At 40.9% G+C, this 18031-nt stretch overlaps 1 protein-coding gene across 2 annotated transcripts in view; it reads right to left on the reverse strand.

The window, feature by feature from the left end:
- LOC140495929 (heat shock factor protein 1-like) overlaps window positions 1-17959 on the reverse strand; it is a 126593-nt gene extending 108634 nt beyond the window's left edge. For both annotated transcript variants that reach the window (XM_072595241.1, XM_072595242.1), the window contains exons 1-2: window positions 17675-17959; window positions 654-762 (exon numbers count right to left, since the gene is read on the reverse strand). In XM_072595241.1, the coding sequence (XP_072451342.1) occupies window positions 654-762; window positions 17675-17767 (202 nt within the window). In that variant the 5' untranslated portion in view covers window positions 17768-17959. The remainder of the gene's footprint in view (window positions 1-653; window positions 763-17674) is intronic.
- Between the last annotated feature and the right edge of the window lie 72 nt (window positions 17960-18031).

An 18031-nucleotide genomic window follows, 5' to 3' on the forward strand; every position in this document is an offset into this window, starting at 1 on the left:
CATGCAAGATCTTCAGGACTTGACAGGGTGATGTCGAAAGGACATTTCTTCTTGCTACTGAGTCTAGAACTTGGGATCACTGTTTAAAAATAAGCAGTAGCCCATTTAATACAAAGATGAGCAATATCTGACAGAGAGTTGTGATTCTTCAGAACTGTTCTCCTGAAGAGGTGGTAGAAATAGAATGTTTGAAAATCTTTACAGTAGACATACTCTTGGTAAGCAATGGGGTGAAAGGTTACAGGGATGAGCAGGAAGGTAGTGTAATCAGATCAGGTACGGTCATTTTAGAATGGTGGCGTAGTCTCAATGGGCTTTGTGCCCATCCTAACTTGTAGCTGTGCCTGTATGTTTGTATAGCTGTACTACGTTGATTACCCTATTGACAAACCAAAAACATATAATCAGATGTAGGCCAGCATAACATACATGTCCATAGTCTATGAATTTAGTAAGAAGCATAAACATAGCAGAATGAAATCAAATTCAGTTTTTTTTAAAAAATTTACACAGATTACTAGATTTTAGAGGATTTGAGAGATTGTATTCTGCAATTCCATTTCATTTGAAAACTTATAGCGACAAATCATTTAGCCCACAGTTTTGGAAGGGGCTGTAAGACAAATTAATTTCCAAATTTCAAATGTACTTACACATGTTCAGCTGCCTGACAAAGCTTGCCATATTGTTGTGTTTGAAGTACATGGGGAGGATTTCCTTGGCAAAACGTCTCTCATTAGATACCTGAAAGCAGGTGCCATTCTGTAAGAGATAAATACACTAACTGTCAGTCATACTTATACAGTTCAAATGAGTAACCTTGTCATTTTTAAATGTGAAATCAGATATGGCAGAGGGATTGCAGCAACTCATCAAACAGAATCATGGGATGCAGGTTCAACTTTCCCATGCTACTGCCTACATGACTTGACATGTCAGATACTGCCTGATTAATTAACACTCTGTGGGAATTTTCTAGGTCAATGATTTTAAATCATTTTTGAACTATGGCTTACAAAATACAATTTTTCTTTTAGTTGTGACACGTAACACATTGATATTCATTATATTATATGGAAAATTAATGAGAGGGTACATTAATGTTGACCTATCTACAATCTGTGGATGCAGGACAAGTCTATGAAGCACATACAGCTTGGTTTATTACAAATGTATTAGCCTCTGGATTCTCATGTTTAACTTTAGTCCTCCTGGAGTAATGTACAGCAGTATAGAATGTACCACATAATGCTATAAACAGGCAGTAGAGAAAGAAAAACTTGTGGGGACACTGGGGACAACCCTTATTAGAAGGGAGGCCAAATGTCAAAACATTTTCTTGGCTTAACTTCAAAGCAAATGATTTTCACACAGGAACAGTGCAATTAGCACAACAACCAGATTACCCATGATCTTATTGAATGGCATACCATGCTCAGCGAGCCAAATGTCCTCCCTTTAATCTACACGAGAGTGGGATTTACAGACAAGTCACAGGAAATCCTGTAGTTTGCCCATTAATCAAGTGTATTACTATGAAAGTTTATGAAGGTAGTGCTCAGGCCTGGTTTTACAGATGCCTGGTGGAACTTTATTTTGGTTTATTTTAGTGGATTATATAGCATGACAGAAAGGTACCGTCTATATTCTGCTGGGATTCCAGGATTCTTTCTGTAAGGAATATGTTATAATTCTATGCTTAAATTTACTTTCCCATTTTACCTCACTGTGGCTTGAGACTTTATCCTTAACTTCATAAATGTAGACCCTTTCAGCAAATATGAATATTCAGTGAAAAAGTTAAAAGGGGGTGGCACATCATAATATCAAATGACAACCTGTGGCATTACAATTGATGAAATACACATCTCCTTTCTTTGTATTTCCACCCAAGACCATGAACAGATACAAAGTATTGCACACAGAAAAAGAATTTGTGATTCATATTTTAAACCTGTGTGTAGCTGGTCCAAAATAAAAGTATCAAAGGCTTAAGCAAAGTTGAGCAGCTGTTCAACATTACAGCTGAAACTTAGCCCACTGTCCTAAAAAAGTTAGAATTTTTCAAGGTTAAGACTCATACAAACATTACAAGTTCTGAAAATATCAGAAGTTCAAAGTTACAAAAAATATACAACACAGAAATGGGTAATTAGGCCCAAAAAGTCATCTTGATGCTTATACCCATACAAGCCTCATCATCTAACCCAGTCAATAGTCCTCCTAGCCACTTCTCCTGTGTGTGTTTACTAACTTCCTATGAAATGAATCAATGCTATTCACCTGAACTATTCCTAACAGGAACATGTTCTGCACTCTCATCACTCTCAGGGAAAGAAGCTTTTTTCTGAATTCCATACAGGATTTCATAGAAACAGACTCTTCAGTCCAATTCATCCATGTCAACCAGATATTGTAAGTAAGTCTAGTCCCATTTGGCCCATATTCTTCCAAACCCTTCCTATTCATATACTCACCCAGATACCTTTTAAATATTGCAATTGTATCAGCCTCCACCACTAGACAGCACAGGTTTAGGGTGAGAGGGAAAAGATTTAAAAGGGACCGAAGGAGCAACCTTTTCATGCAAAGGGTGGTGCGTGTATTGAATGAGTTGCCAGAGGAAGTCATAGAGACGTACAGCATGGAAACAGGCCCTTCGGTCTAATTTGTCCATGCCGACCAGATATCCTAAGTTAATCGAGTCCCATTTGCCAGCATTTGGCCCACATCCCTCTAAACCCTTCCTGTTAATGTACCCATCCAGATGCCTTTTAAATGTTGTAATTGTACCAGTCTCCACCATTTAGGATATCTGGTCAGCATAGACAAATTGGACCGAGGGCCTGTTTCCATGCTGTACATCTCCATGAGTCTACGACTTCCTCTGGCAGCTCGTTCCATGCATGCACCACTCTCTGCGTGAAAAAGTTACCCCCAGGTCCCTTTTAAATCTTTCCCCTTAAACCTATACCCTCTAGTACTGGACTCCCCCCATCCTGTGGAAAGACCTTATCTATTTACCCTATCCATGCCCCTCATATAAAGCCCTATAAGGTCATCCCTCAGTCTTCGACGCTCCAGGGAAATTAGCCCCAGTCAATTCAACCTTTCCCTATAGCTTGAACCTTCAACTCCTGTAAATATCCTTGTAAACCTTTTCTAAACGCTTTCAAGTTTCACAACATCATTCCTATACTGGGGAGACCAGAATTAGAATTAGAATCCCTCCATTGTGGAATCAGGCCCTTCGGCCCAACAAATTCACACCAAACCACCGAAGAGTAACCCATCCAGACCCATTCCCTTACCCTATATTTACCCTTAACTAATAAACTACACAATGGGCAATTTAGCATGGCCAATTTACCTAACCTGCACATTTTTGGATGCAGTATAATTGCATGTGGTGTTCAAAAAGTAGCCTAACCAATGTCCTGTACAGCCACAACATGACCTCCCAACTCCTATACTCAGTGCACTAAACAATGAAAGCAAACACACCAAACACCTTCTTCACTTTCCTATTTACCTATGACTCCACTTTCAAAGAACTATGAACCAGCACTCCAAGGTCTCTTTGATCAATAATATTCCCCAAGACCCTACCATTAAGTATATGAGTCCTGCCCTGATTTGCCTTTCCAAAATACAGCATGTGACATTTATCTAAATTAAACTCCATCTGCCATTCCTCAGCCCATTGGGCCATCTGATCAAGATCCCGTTGTACTCTGAGGTAACTTCTTCACTGTCCACTATACCTCCGATTTTGGTGTCATCTGCAAGCTTACTAATTATACCTCCTGTGTTCACATCCAAATCATTTCCATAAATGACAAAAAGCAATGGACCTAGCAGCGATCCTTGTGGCACACCACTATTGACAGGCCTTCAGTCTGAAAAGAAACCCTCCACCATCACACTGTGTCTCCTACCTTCAAGCCAATTCTGTATCCATATGGCTAATTCTCCTTGTATTCCATGTGATCTAACTTTGCGAACCAGTCGACCATAAAGGACCCTGTCAAACACCTTACTGAAGTCCAGATAGGTCATGTCCACCATTCTGCCCTCATCAATCCTCTTCATTACTTCTTCAAAAACTCAATTAAGTTAGTGAGACACGATTTCCCAGACATAAAGCCATGTTGATGATTGGGATTATCTCATATGTATGACCCCTAGTTCTGGTCTTACCTTAATTGGAAGGTAAGTCCTACCAAACTCATTCATAATCTTAAAAAAATTCTTCAAGATTTCGTATTAGGTATAACATCTTAGTTCTGCTATCATAACAAACCTATTTTTGAACCTGCTGTAATGTGCTAGATCCTTTTCATAATAAGATCAGAAGTGATGCGAACATGGCCAAACAAATGGACTATATAAATTGAACAGATATACTGATTATGCATGCAAAGGGTTGGTTAGTTAGCTCAGCTCTGCAAGTGGCTGGGTTGTGATGTAGAATAATGCCAAAAGGTGTGGGTTCAGTTCCTGCACTAGATAAGACTACGCTGAAGTACCCTCCTATCAATCTCTCCCTTTGCTTGAGGTGTGGTAACCTGCAGATTAAACTGGTACCAGTTAGCTCTCTCCAGTGAGAAGGCAGGACCAAGCTGACTTGACCATTTTTACCACACACAGTTTTAAACTCTAAGAAATACTATTTCAGAGTTTAGGAAAGGTTAGTTTTAAAAGTGACAAGATATGCTGAATATACATTCTGTAGAAGGCGGTGATTGCAATTCAGATTTTAAAAACATATAATACTACAGATGAAGTGGTAGATACAGTTACAGTTTACAACAATGATCAGGTACAGGAATAGCAAATGTTTAGGGGAATATGGGCCTAACACAGGTAAATTGGGACTAGTTTAGTTTGGGAAACCTGGTCGGCATGGACAAGTTGGACTGAAGGATCTATTTCTGTTCTGTATGACTCAAACAGTACTTCTCGCTCAAGTCAACATCTCAGTTTGATGCAACTCCATTACAATACCACTGGGTGGCAATGCAAAGAAACATCTGCAGGCTTTCAAATGCTAAACCGTAGAAGAACCAACTAACAGACTGTAAACTATCCCATCATCAAATGCTCTGATGCCATAACTGAAGGTGACTGTTTCTTCTCACAATTCCTTTCACCCTAACTCATTATAATTTATTTCAGTGGTTACTGGAAACCTGTACAACCCAACCCCCAATCAACTCAAACCTCCCCTCAACCCAGCACCATCCTGTATTCCTCCTGTTTTCCGCTTTTCAGATTACCAGGCCTGCTCACATTTTGGCTGTTCCTTCCTCATATTTGAAGCACTGAAAAATCTTTCAGGTCCAAATAGCCTGTCTCTCTGACAGACCTGTTTGATTTATCTGGGTCTGAATCCTGTGCCAAACATGTTTTTCATTTCTTCACTGTCTTCACTTTCCCTCTTAGACACAATATTCCACTTCCTTTAATGATATTCCCAATGTGGCTCTTTTCCCCTTCACCCTCTTGCCCCTCAATAATCCCCTTCCTCTCCCTATTGACTAGGTGCTAATTCCTAACTCTTTGTTCAGAGCCACCAATTGTCTAGATCTGGGAGATACTCCTGCAGTACTCTTGGGAATCCTATCTATTTCCGGATCCACAATACAATTAAAGTCTCCCCCTATAATTGTATGACGAGCACCGAGAGCCATCAATTTTGAGAAGGCTTCCGTTATAAATTTAAAAGGACGTGCCAGGGGGCAATACAAATTTAAAATCCCATATTCCTCTCCATTTATAAGGGCTTTAATCAGAATATATCGTCCAGACTCGTCTTTTATCTGATTTAGGATTTTGAAAGGGAAATTCTTCCGAATAAGAATAATAACTCCCCTGCTTTTTGAGCTAAAAGAAGAAAGAAAGGCCTGATCAAATCCACCCTGTCGTAATTTCAAGTGTTCTTTATCCAATAAGTGTGTCTCCTGTAGGAGAGCTATATCAACCCTTTCTTTCTTGAGGCTTGATAATATTTTCTTTCAGGTGTCAGATCTCACGGTGGGAGAACACTTTGGTGACAGTGATCACAGCTGCCTCACATTTACCATAGCCTTGGAGAGGGAAAGGAGCAGTTACCGAGAGAAGATATTTAATTGGGGAAAAGGAAATTATGATGGTATCAGACAGGAGTTGGGAAGTACTGACTGGGAGCAATTATTCCACAGAAAGGGGCACAGCAGACATGTGGAGACCATTTAAGGAGCAGTTGTGAGTGATGCATAAATCTGTCCCTTTGAGACAGGGAAGAAGGGGTAAGATTAAGGAGCCTTGGATGGTGAGAACAGAGGAGCTTCTAGTCAAAAGGAAGAAGGCAGCTTACGTAAGGTGGAGGAAGCAAGGATCTAGCCCAGCTTTAGAGGATTACAGGCTTGCTAGAAAGGAGCTCAGAAATGGACTGAGGAGTGTCAGGAGGGGGCACGATAAAGGCTTGGCAGAAGGATTAGGGAGAACCCAAAGGCATTTTATTCATACATGAGGAATAAGAGAATGATCAGGGAGAAGGTAGGGCCAGTCAGGGATAGCGTAAGGAACATGTGCGTGGTGTCTGATCAAATAGAGGAAGCCCTAAATGAGTTTTTTGCCTTGGTTTTCACTAAGGAAAAGGAACTTGTTGTGAATGAGAACTTTGAGGAGCTGGGATACAGCCTTGAACAGATCAAGATTGATGAAGTTGATGTTCTGGAAATCTTGGCAAACATTGGCTCTGGGATTCGAGAAAGGAAGTTGCTAAGCCGCTGACGAAGATCCTCGCTTCCTCACTCTCCACGGGAGTCGTATTGGATAATTGGAAGGAGGCGAATGTTGTTCCTCTTTTCAAGAAGGGTAATAGGGAAATCTCTGGCAATTACAGACCAGTCAGTCTTACGTCTGTAGTCAGCAAGGTTTTCGAAAGAATTCCGAGGGATAGGATTTATGAGTATTTGGAAAAGCATAGCGTGATTAAAGGCAGTCAGCATGGCTTTGTGGTGGGGTAGGTCATGCCTACCTAACCTTATTGAGTTCTTTGAGGTGGTGACAAGACAGGTCTACAAAGGTTGAGCAGTGGATGTGGTGTATGTGGATTTCAGCAAGACATTTGATAAGGTTCCTCATGGTAATCTCATTCATAAAGTCAGGAGGTATGAGATAGGGAGATTTGGCTATCTGAATTCAGAATTGGTTGGCTGACAGAAGGCAGAGAGTGGTTGCAGATGGAAAGTATTCTGCCTGGAGGACAGTGTTGAGTGGGGTCCCGCAGGGCTCTGTTCTTGGGCCTCTGCTCTTTGTAGATTTTATAAATGACTTGGATGAGGAGGTTTCGAGGTTGTTTAGTGAAGGTTGGAGGTGCCGTCGATAGTTTCGGGGGCTATTTCATGCTCTGGATTACAGTGGTGCTGGAAAAGCACAGCAGTTCAGGCAGCATCCGAGGAGCAGGAAAATCGACTGGAAAAGCACAGCCGTGAACTGCTGTGCTTTTCCCGCACCACTCTAACCCAGAATCTGGTTTCCAGCATCTACAGTCATTGTTTTTACCTATTGCAGGCTGCAGTGCAACATAGACAGCATGCAGACTGGGCTGAGAAATGGCAGATGGAGTTCAACCTGGATAGATGCGAATTGATGCATTTTGGAAGGTCAAACTCGAATGCTGAATATAAGATTAAAGACAGGATTGTTGACAGTGTGGTGGAACAGAGGGATCTTGGTGTTCAAGTACATAGATCCCCCAAAGTTCCCACCCAAGTAGATAGCGTTGTTAACAAAGCATATGGTGTTTTGGCTTTCACTAGCATGGGGATCGAGTTTAAGAGCCGCGAGGTTTTGCTACAGCTCTACAAGTCCCTGGTGAGAACACATTTGGAATATTGTGACCAGTTCTGGTCACTCTACTATAGGAAAGATACAGAGGCTTTGGAGAGGGTGCAAAGAAGGTTTACCAGGATGCTGCCTGGACTAGAGGGCTTCTCTTATGAACAGAGGTTGACTAAGCTCAGACTTTTCTCTCTGGAGAGAAGGAGGAAGGGAGGTGACCTGATCGAGGTGTACAAGATAATGAGAGGAATAGATAGTCAATAGCCAGAGACATTTCCCCAGGGCAGGACTGACTGGTACGAGGGGTCATAGTTTTAAGGTTTTAGGAGAAAGGTATAGAGGAGATGTCAGAGGAAGGTTCTTTACGCAGAGAGTTGTGAATACATGGGATGCGTTGCCAGCGGTGGTGGTGGTGGAAGCAGAGTTATTAGGGACATTTAAGCGACTGCTGGATATGCACGTGGACAGCAGTGAGTTGAGGGGTGCATAGGTTAGGTTATTTTGTTTTAGATTAGGATTAAACCTCGGCACAACATTGTGGGCCGAAGGGCCTGTTCTGTGCTGTACTTTTCTATGTTCTATGTTCTATCTGCCTGCCCTCTAACCTCACTTGAAGTGATTACTGTTTTTAGTTGGCCTGCTCATCTACAGTGCAACTTGAGATCAATTATACAATAAATTTTTTTCTGAATTGATCATTTGGAGCTTATTAGGCACCATTCTGCTGTACTGATCACTGCAATTCTCCTCTGCTGCTCTTTACAATATAACTGCCTTGTGATATGTACCAACAAAATTTGAAGTTAAAACTACAAATAAGAATTTTCTGACATCCTCACTTCTAAGACATAGATCTATGAAAAGCTGTACAATTTACATCAGACTGCAAAGCAGAAAATCCCAATGTTCTTTATGTTCTGTGTTTGTGTGCAGGACATTAAATAAATGAAAACATAAACAAGCAATTATTCCCACTAAAATAAATTATAGTTTCCAGAATTCGAACAATCAGCAGGTTAGTCAGCTTCTGTGGGGAAGAAGTTTGAACTGAAATATTATTTCAACTTTCAGCAGGTCAGGTATTTATGTAGAGAAGAATGTTTCCAGCTCTTTTTGTTTGTATTCAAGACTTTCAGCGACTGTGGCATTTGTTTTTAACTCATAATTAAGGGGAGGCAATGGCCTAATGGTATTATTGCTGGACTATTAATCCAGAGACCCAGATAATACTCTGGGGACCAGGGTTCAAATCCTGCCACAGCTGATGGTGGAGTTTTAAATTCAAATAAACAAACAAATCTGGAATTAAGAGTCTAATGATGACCATGATTGGAAAAACCCATCTGGTTCACTAATGTCCTTTAAGGAAGGAAACTACCATCCTTACCTGGTCTGGCCTACATTGACTCCAGACCCACAACAATGTGGTTGATTCTTAACTACCTTCTGGGCATTTGGGGATAGTCAATAAATGCTGGCGAGTCAGTGATGTCCTCATCCCGTGAATGAATAAATGAGAGAAATTTAATAATGTTTAATAATAGAACTCTAAGATGGAGGCACTGACCAGCAGGGTACCAGTGTAAATTAGTGAGCACAGAGATGATAGATGAAGCATTTCTTACAATGCAAAGTAATAAAATTAGTTATGATGTATACAATCTTTTCAAACACCCAAGCCCAGAGGAACAAACTACATTTCTTTATCATAGCAATCATCACATTACTCCATTGTTCCTCTTTAGCTATATCCATCTCCTCAGTTTACCATACCTTCAGAAGGCAATGTTATGAATTTGGGAGCAGATGGTAAGCATTAGGAAAGGATGTCAATATTTTTGGTAACTTCAATTGAACACCGTTACAATAAAGTATGCATGAGCCCTTGCCAGTATTCAACTTCAATAACTTACCTTTCAGAGTAATAAAACGCTCAAGGTATTTCACAAGCACAATTTGTTTGTGGAATCAGGGCAGATGATCAAACGTTTGATCAAAGAAGTAGGCTTTATAGACAAGTTTTGAGGGAATATGGAGGTAAGAGAGGATTATGCAATGAATTGCACTTTTTATGGCCTTGACAACTGAAGGTGCAGCCAACCATAATGGTGAATTAAAATCAGAGTTACAGAAGACGCCAGAATTAGCAAAGCACCAATATCTCAGAGGGTCATGGGAGATTACAGCAATTAGGGTAAAGTCATGGGAGAAACTTAATACAGGGACCTAAACCCTAAGCTGGAGGCAATGGCCAGTACAGTAGCAGTGTAAATTAGTGAGCACAGAGATGATAGATGCAGCAGGATTTGGTGCAGGCTGATAGAGGTAGCAGAATTTTGGATGGCCTCAAGGTTAGCGAATGTAGAACATGGGAGGCTGGTCAGATCATAAGGGCACAGCCGCCAAGCTGAAACACTGTCAATCTGGAGTCAATCCAATCCTGACCCCTCACCAGTTCAGCAATTATGATTTTCACATGGAAAACTTGTAACAAGCCTGAAGATGGGTTTGACAGCCAAATTGAGGCACAGAAAGCAACCCAAGGCAGAACTTCATAACCAGAAGATGATTTCTAAGGGTAACAAAACTCATAACTGGTCTTGCTATGGCCTGAAAATATGCAGTAGTAGGGGCCATAGAAGGCCTGATGTTTTTCAAATGCCTCCCTTGAGGCTTTAATAGACACTGACACTGGATGGAGAAAGATGCTCTTCCATTCATCCTGCAGAAGAAATCTTTTAAGAGAGACCAGGGTGAATGAAAATGACCACGGAAGTCAACATGTCTACAGTCAGTGCTCTAATGGTCTCTGAAAAAATGAACAGCAGTGTCACCCCTGAGAAAGATCTCTAACACTGCATAAACAAGTGTACATACAACTAAGCAGCCAAAGTGCCCATAGTTCTCCTTAATAATCTCAGATCAGGCAGCCTGTTGCATTAATGAAGTGTTAGCAACCCTCACATATGGAGTGTAATTTAGCAGGCGGCATCAGTGCAAAATGCAATATCTCAATTGTATGTCATAGGAGAATGGATAAGGGAGAGCAGCCTTCTCATATAGCTTTCTCTCTTCACCCTGCAAAAGACAGCATGTAATTCCTGAGAAATATCTGGAAATGGTGCATTAACATTCAATGACATAATGAAAGGAGAGAAACAGGCTAAGAAGTTGATGAGGGAGCCATCCGCTTTGGACACTGGCATCTTTCCTCACCTCCTTGGCCGCTCCTGCTCTGTAACATTCCCCACTGCATAGATAGCCCCTGCAATAATGAAGGGGCAGCTTCCTGTGGAGGTGTCACAACAGGAATATTCAAAGTATGTAGAAGCAGGGGGAAAACTTGCCCCCAAAAATCCCCAAAACAGCCAGGAAAATTCCACCAAGGGGATGAACAATTGAATAAAAATCACCAGGGGTCATGTTGCTATGGGTCAGTTGGGTGATATTTTCTCAGTTTTATGCCCATTGAATTCTCCTTTCATACATTGTACATTATGCTTGAGAGCTAAGTCAATGTTGAGGGGAATCTTTTTTATTCAGACTGAGGCCACCAGTGTGAAAGTGGGTGATGAAGGAATTGTTCAGATGTGTGTGCAAGCTGAATAACTGTCCTTACTGAAATGACAAATGACTCTGTCAGTCATCTAGGGTTAGAGTTCATTTAATGAAACATTGAATTAGTTTGGCTATGCCAACTGAGTCATCATTGTGAACACAGGGACAGCCTCAGTGAATTTCCTCCAACATCTGGAGGATCATCTTTACGTTCCACTGAGGAAGAATGGCGGTCCAATTCATCCTTTCTCCAGCTCCAGACCTTTCTGTATAATCACATTGGGCAGTATACAGAAAATGGCCACACTGAGATACTCTGGCTGGAAAGCAGACACCATCACAGAACTACATCTTCAGACCCCAAAGGCCCAATCAATGCAAGCTCATGTTAGCAAATGACTTTGTGTAACATCTCTCTACAGCTAGGTTTGGGCACTGAACAAAACAGCAGGAGCAACTTAAGTCTCAGCTGTGGAATGCAAGAGCTGCTGGCTGGGCACAAGTATTGGCCAGAGTGGGCTTTGATGCTGATTGGACACGAGTCTCACCCAGCAGGATGGGGTGGGTGCTTGCTGAGTGGAAAGGAAGATGAGGAAAAGGAGCGTGTATGTGTGTCTGGTGGTGCTAGAGAGTTAATTATAATGTGTGTGCACGTGGTTGTCAGGTTTTAAAAATATTTTTAAAATATTTTACCTGAGAAAATGCTTAGAATTCAATTCATTTTTAGTTGCCAAGTTTTCAAATTGAAAACCTTGTCCTCATTAATCATCTACAAAATCTGAATCATTTAATGTCAGTTCAGGTTCTTCCATGTTCTCTACAATTAATTCTGATTCTTCAAATGGTACTTATAATAAATTAAAACATTCTGGAACTCTGATGACAGCAGCATATATATTATGACGAAAAACCTCCAAAACCTGAACCATTTTTAAATGTGGGTACAAAGTAAGTAAGGCCTAAAGACATAGAGCCCTGCCATTCATTGCCCAATATGTTTCTCAACCCCATTCTCCTGCTTTCTCACCTTACACCTTGATCCTCTTATTAATGAAAAACATATCCATCTCTGTCTTAAATACTCTAAATAACTTGGCCGCCACAGCTCTCCGCAGTAATGAGTTCCATAGAGTCACCACATACTGCCTGAAGAAATTCCTTATCTAAGTTCTAAAGGGTCATCCCTTCATGCTGAGGCTGAGCCCCTGACTCCTAATCTCTCCAGGTTACGGAAACATTCTCTATGTTCACTCTATCCAGGCCTCTCAGTATTCTGTAAGTTGTAATCAGATCTCCCCTCTGGTTCTTCAGATCCAGAGTCCTCAACCACTCCGCATATGACAAGCCCTTCATCCCAGGGATCATTCCTGTCAATCTCCTCTGGATCCCCATCAACATCAACACATCTTTTCTTAAATAAAGGACATCATTGTACTACTTGTTTTCTAGCCCTATTGAAATGAATGGCATTGCCTTCCTAACTGCCATCTAAACTTGCGTGTTAACCTTAAGAGAAACAAGTCTCTTTGTGCTTTTGATTTCCAAAGACTTTCTCTGCTTAGAAAATATCTATGCCTCGATTCTTCCTACCAAAATGTCTAGCCTTACTTTACCACACTGTATTCTATCTGCAACTTCTTTGCCCTCTTGCTTAGCATGTTTAAGTCCTTCTTCCTGCTTCCTGAACAATTCCTGCTTCTCCACCTATTTTAGTGTTATCTGTAAACTTAGCAACAACATCTTCAGTTCCTTTATTCAGATCATTAATGTCTAATATGAATAATTGTGGTCCTAACACTGACATCTGCAGAATTCTACTAGTCACTGGCTGCCAGCCTTTTATCTCCACTCTCTTCTGCCAGTCCCACAGAGGACTGTGCTGGGACCTCAACTGTTTACAATTTACATCAGTGACTTTGAAGAGGTGAGCACAGCACAGTAGCTAAATTTGTAGATGACTCTAACAGAGGTGGGAAAGTATGGTGTGAAGACAACATAAGGAAGTTGCAGATGGTTATATATAAGTTGAGTGAGTGGGCAAAAATCTGGCAGATAAGAGTATAATGTGGGAAAATATGAAGTTGTTTACTTTGACAGAAAGAATTAAAAAATAGAGCATTACCCAAAATATATTGCAGAATTCCAGGATACAAAAGAATGTGCTCTGGCATTTACAAGAATCAGAGGTAATTTGAAGATCCTGAGGGGATTTGACCAGGTGGATGTGGAAAGGATGTTTCTCTTCTGGGAAAATTTAGAACCAGAGATCAAAATTAAAAATAAGTGCTTGTCCATTTAAGACAAAGATAAGGAAAAAAAAGTCTCAGAAAGTTGATAGTTTTTGGAATTCCCTTCCTCAAAAGGCAGTAAATGCATATCTTTAAATATTTTTAAGGGATAAATAAATAGATTCTTGCTTACCAATGGATGAAAGATTATCGGGGGGGGTGAAGAATGTAGAGTTGAGGTTAAAATCAGATCAGTCATGATCTTATGAATGGCAGAGTAGGCTTGAATAGTTCAGTGGCCTGGTCTTGTTCCTTGTTTGCATGATTTAGGTTTTCTGACGCAAAGGTCACACAATATTAGTATGTAGGTACAACACATAATCAAAAAGGCTGATGGATGCTATCCTTTATTAAAGCAGAATTGACCAAAAGAGTAAGAATGTAATACTTCATTTATATATCATATTGGTTAGACTAGGTATCGAAAAATGTATCCACTTGGAATCTCCTTATTTAAGAGAAGATGTAAATGCATTAGAGAGGTTCAGAGAGGATTTACTGGATTGACACCTGGAATAAGTTTGTTGTCTTATGAGTAGAGGCTGGGCTTGTTTCCACTGGAGTTAAGAAGAGCGAGGGGTGACTTGATTGAGTGAGATCCTGAATGGCTTGACAAGGTGGAAAAAGGCAAAATACTGTGAATGCTGGAAAACTGAAATAAAAGGAGAAAGTGCTAGAGAAACTCAGTAGGTCTGGCAGTATCTGTAGATAGAGAAACACAATTAACATTTGTGTTTCTCTCCAACAGCCTACCTACATTCACGACAGATGCCTACATATGTGAACATCTTACAAATAGGTTCTACAAACCTCTAATGGCCAAGTGATGTCAGCATCTGTTGATCCCTCTCAAGAGTCCCACTGCTCAACGTTTGCAAATACAGGCTTCCGAATACTAACCATAGTGCCATCTTAATTCTATGTTACTGCTTGGGCAGCTGAGTTTATAGCCTGCCACTCAAAGTTGTGAAGCATTAAGACTCACAGCTCGTGGTTCTGCACCCCAATATATCCCTAATGTTTTGGCTATGATTCTGGATTGAAAATCTCAAAATGTTGCTTTGATGATTGTTAGCAAGGCAGCAAACTGATAATTGGAGAGATGATAGTTGCTGCTTCACCCCCTGAAATTGTTTCATGTTCTAAAGTTGTTGGGACCTAATAACACTAACCAAGATCATGATTTTCCAAGCATGCATTTTCCAAGCTCCTGCAAATGCTGACAGACTTAATGAGAATTGTAAGAAGTTTCTTTGGGATTTTAGTTTTTCATGCTTTCTTACAAGTCACCCTCTTGGACTATTCATTAAACGTGTAAGACTCGGCAATTTAATTTCTCTCAGATCTGCTTTTTTCTTCCTAATAATATTAGAAAAGAAGGCAGTCATATTCTGACAATATCACTGGGTTGGTGATCAAGAAACTTAGGCTATTGTTCTGAATAATTTGCTGGAGAAACTCAGCAGGTCTGGCAGTATTTGTAGAAAGAAAACAGAGTTAACATTAGAGTCCCGTGACCTCTCTTCAGTTCTAAAGGAATGGTAATATAGTTCCAAGTCAGGATAATATCTGACATGTTCTGAAGAAAGATCACAGAACCCAAAACATTAATTATTTTCTTTTTACAGATGATACCAGGCATGTTAAGTTTCTCCAGCAATTTCTGTTTTATTTCAGATTTCCAGCATCTGCAGTTTTTTAAAAACGTTTTGAGGACATGGGCTCAAATTTCACTATGTCAGTTGATGAAGTATGAATTAAAAGCTACGTATACTGATAATCATGTTAACCATTGTTGGAAAAAGTTCAATAATGGCGGGAGGTAAATCTACGGTCCTCACATGGTCTGATGCAGAGGTGCCGGTGTTGGACTGGGATGGACAATGTGAGGTGAAGGACTTATGTCTGAAACGTCAATCCTCCTGCTCCTCAGATGCTGCCTGACCTGCTGTGCTTTTCCAGCACCACACTCTTACATGGTCTGGCAAATATGTAACTCCAAACCGACAGAAATGTAGTCAACTCTTAAATGGCTTATGGAGTCAACTGGTTTGAGAATAGGAGGTTATTTTGCAGCTGTACAGGTCATTGGTTAGGCCACTATTGGAATATTGCATGCAATTCTGGTCTTCTTCCTATCGGAAAGATGTTGTGAAACTTGAAAGGGTTCAGAAAAGATTTATAAGGACATTGCCATGATTGGAGGATTTGAGCTACAAGGGGAGACTGAACAGGCTGGGGCTGTTTTCCCTGCAGCATCGGAGGCTGAGGGGTGACCTTATAGAGGTTTACAAAATTATGAGGGGCATAGATATGATAAATAGACAAAGTCTCTTCCCTAGATTGGGGGAGTCCAGAACTCGAGGGCATTGGTTTAGGGTGAGAGGGGAAAGATATAAAAGAGACCTAAGGGGCAACGTTTTCACACAGAGGGTGGTACGTGTATGGAATGAGCTGCCAGAGGAAGTGCTGGAGGCTGGTACAATTGCAATATTTAAAAGGCATCTGGACGGGTATACAAATAGGAAGGGTTTGGAGGGATATGGGCCGGGTGCTGCCCGGTGGGAGTAGACTGGGTTGGGATATCTGGTCGGCATGGACAGGTTGGACCGAAGGGTCTGTTTCCGTGCTGTACATCGCTATGACTCTAATTACAGATGGGCAACAAATACCACAAAAAAACCCTGCCATTTAACCAAATGCTGCACAGGGCATTCTGTTTATTTTCCTGTCTGCTTTCTCCCCTTTCTTACTTGGTCCCTGCTTTGAATGTTGTAAATGTAAATGTTGTCCCGTCCTGAGATGGGGTCTAAATCGTGAAACATCTACTTCTCTGCTTCTTCACCGGCACTGCCTGGCCTGCAGAGGACTTGCAGCTTGGTAATACCATGGTTAGAAACCTCGCCTTTTTCCACTTGAACGCACAACCTCTGTCAATGACACTTGCCCCGCCTCCTCTCTGTTTCCCTGTGATCCCAGCCATACACGTGTGCTACTGCCGACTGTAACAAAACACACACAACAGCCAATCACAGTGGCACTCGGGTAGCACGTGCCGTTCTAAAATATACCAGGTATCCAACCAGATGGAGTAACAGCAACACAATAGCAAATCAGAGAAGGGGGCACGGCATTGGACAGGCCCCACGTGGGGGAGGCGGCGACCTTCACCCTGTCCCGTCCACGCTCTCGCTATTAAGGTAGCACGACCCTCAATGTAGACCAGAGGAAGCCAAACATTAATGAAAAAATAATAGTAGGATATTTAGTCAGGATTATCCAACTATTCCAAAATTCTGCCGCGACTCATTGATTTCCCACTGCCTCGATACGACTTGGCAGGAATTACAGTGCAACGAGGTTTTAAAAGTGCGACACAGGTTTGGGAGTTACTAAAGGCCTGAACTGAGGAATGACTGTCCTTCCAAACACATTGGTTCAAACAGAGTAATATATTTTTTAAAAATCCAGTGTGCTCAACGAATACTGAATTTCAAAGCTCTTCGTTTTCTGGTTGCAATGTTTGTTGTTACAACATTAATTATACAGAGTATAATTTTAAAAGGTGCTGCAATTGGAAAATTAAATCATTTTTATTATCGCATTTTGCTGTGATCAAGAAGAAACCTAATGTCCAATATGCATTTAAAACCTAGTTTCTACTTTTATTTTATTAATGGTGGTGATTAAGAATAAATTTAAATCGTAATCTGCAGAGGTAAATATAACAAAACAACGTGAAAGAAGTAGAATTATTATATGGTTTCAATTCAGAGTCCATTCCTCAATGCATAATTCAGTTGACATTTCAATACATTCCAAGACAGCAACTTGTTAAAAATTTAAATAAATATTTTGATTTCCCCCAAAGAATTCTCTATACACGAAACCAAAACAAAACAATTCAGATCTTATTAAGAGCTGACAAAACATGCCAACACGATCCGTATATAAGGCACACTATTAGCACACAGCATTAACGTTTCAAAATTACTTACTCGACTCCAGGAGATTAGATCATCTGTCCCTGGATCTTCCACCAAGGTCCATAACTTGCTTAAAAACGCGGGTACATTGCAATTTTGCTTCATTTCTCAAAAGAAATTGCAGAGTTCACAGGATACTTCTCCCACCAAGCTCTCTAAATAGTGCACTTCTTTCCCCACAGAGACAAACCTGTTGTGATGACTGCAGTTGTTTACTTCCCAATACAGTAGGTGAATTCGCGTTTAATACCGTTTGTTTCTGAAGTCCATGCTCCACACAAGCTGTGGGTGGGAACCACTGGCGGAGCCTGTCAATCATCTGCTAAACCCGCGCGCTGCGTGAGTGGAGGGGCGGGGACCATGCAGGTA

This window comes from Chiloscyllium punctatum, chromosome 25 (assembly GCF_047496795.1).
Source record: "Chiloscyllium punctatum isolate Juve2018m chromosome 25, sChiPun1.3, whole genome shotgun sequence".
NCBI classification, from domain to species: Eukaryota; Metazoa; Chordata; class Chondrichthyes; order Orectolobiformes; family Hemiscylliidae; genus Chiloscyllium; species Chiloscyllium punctatum.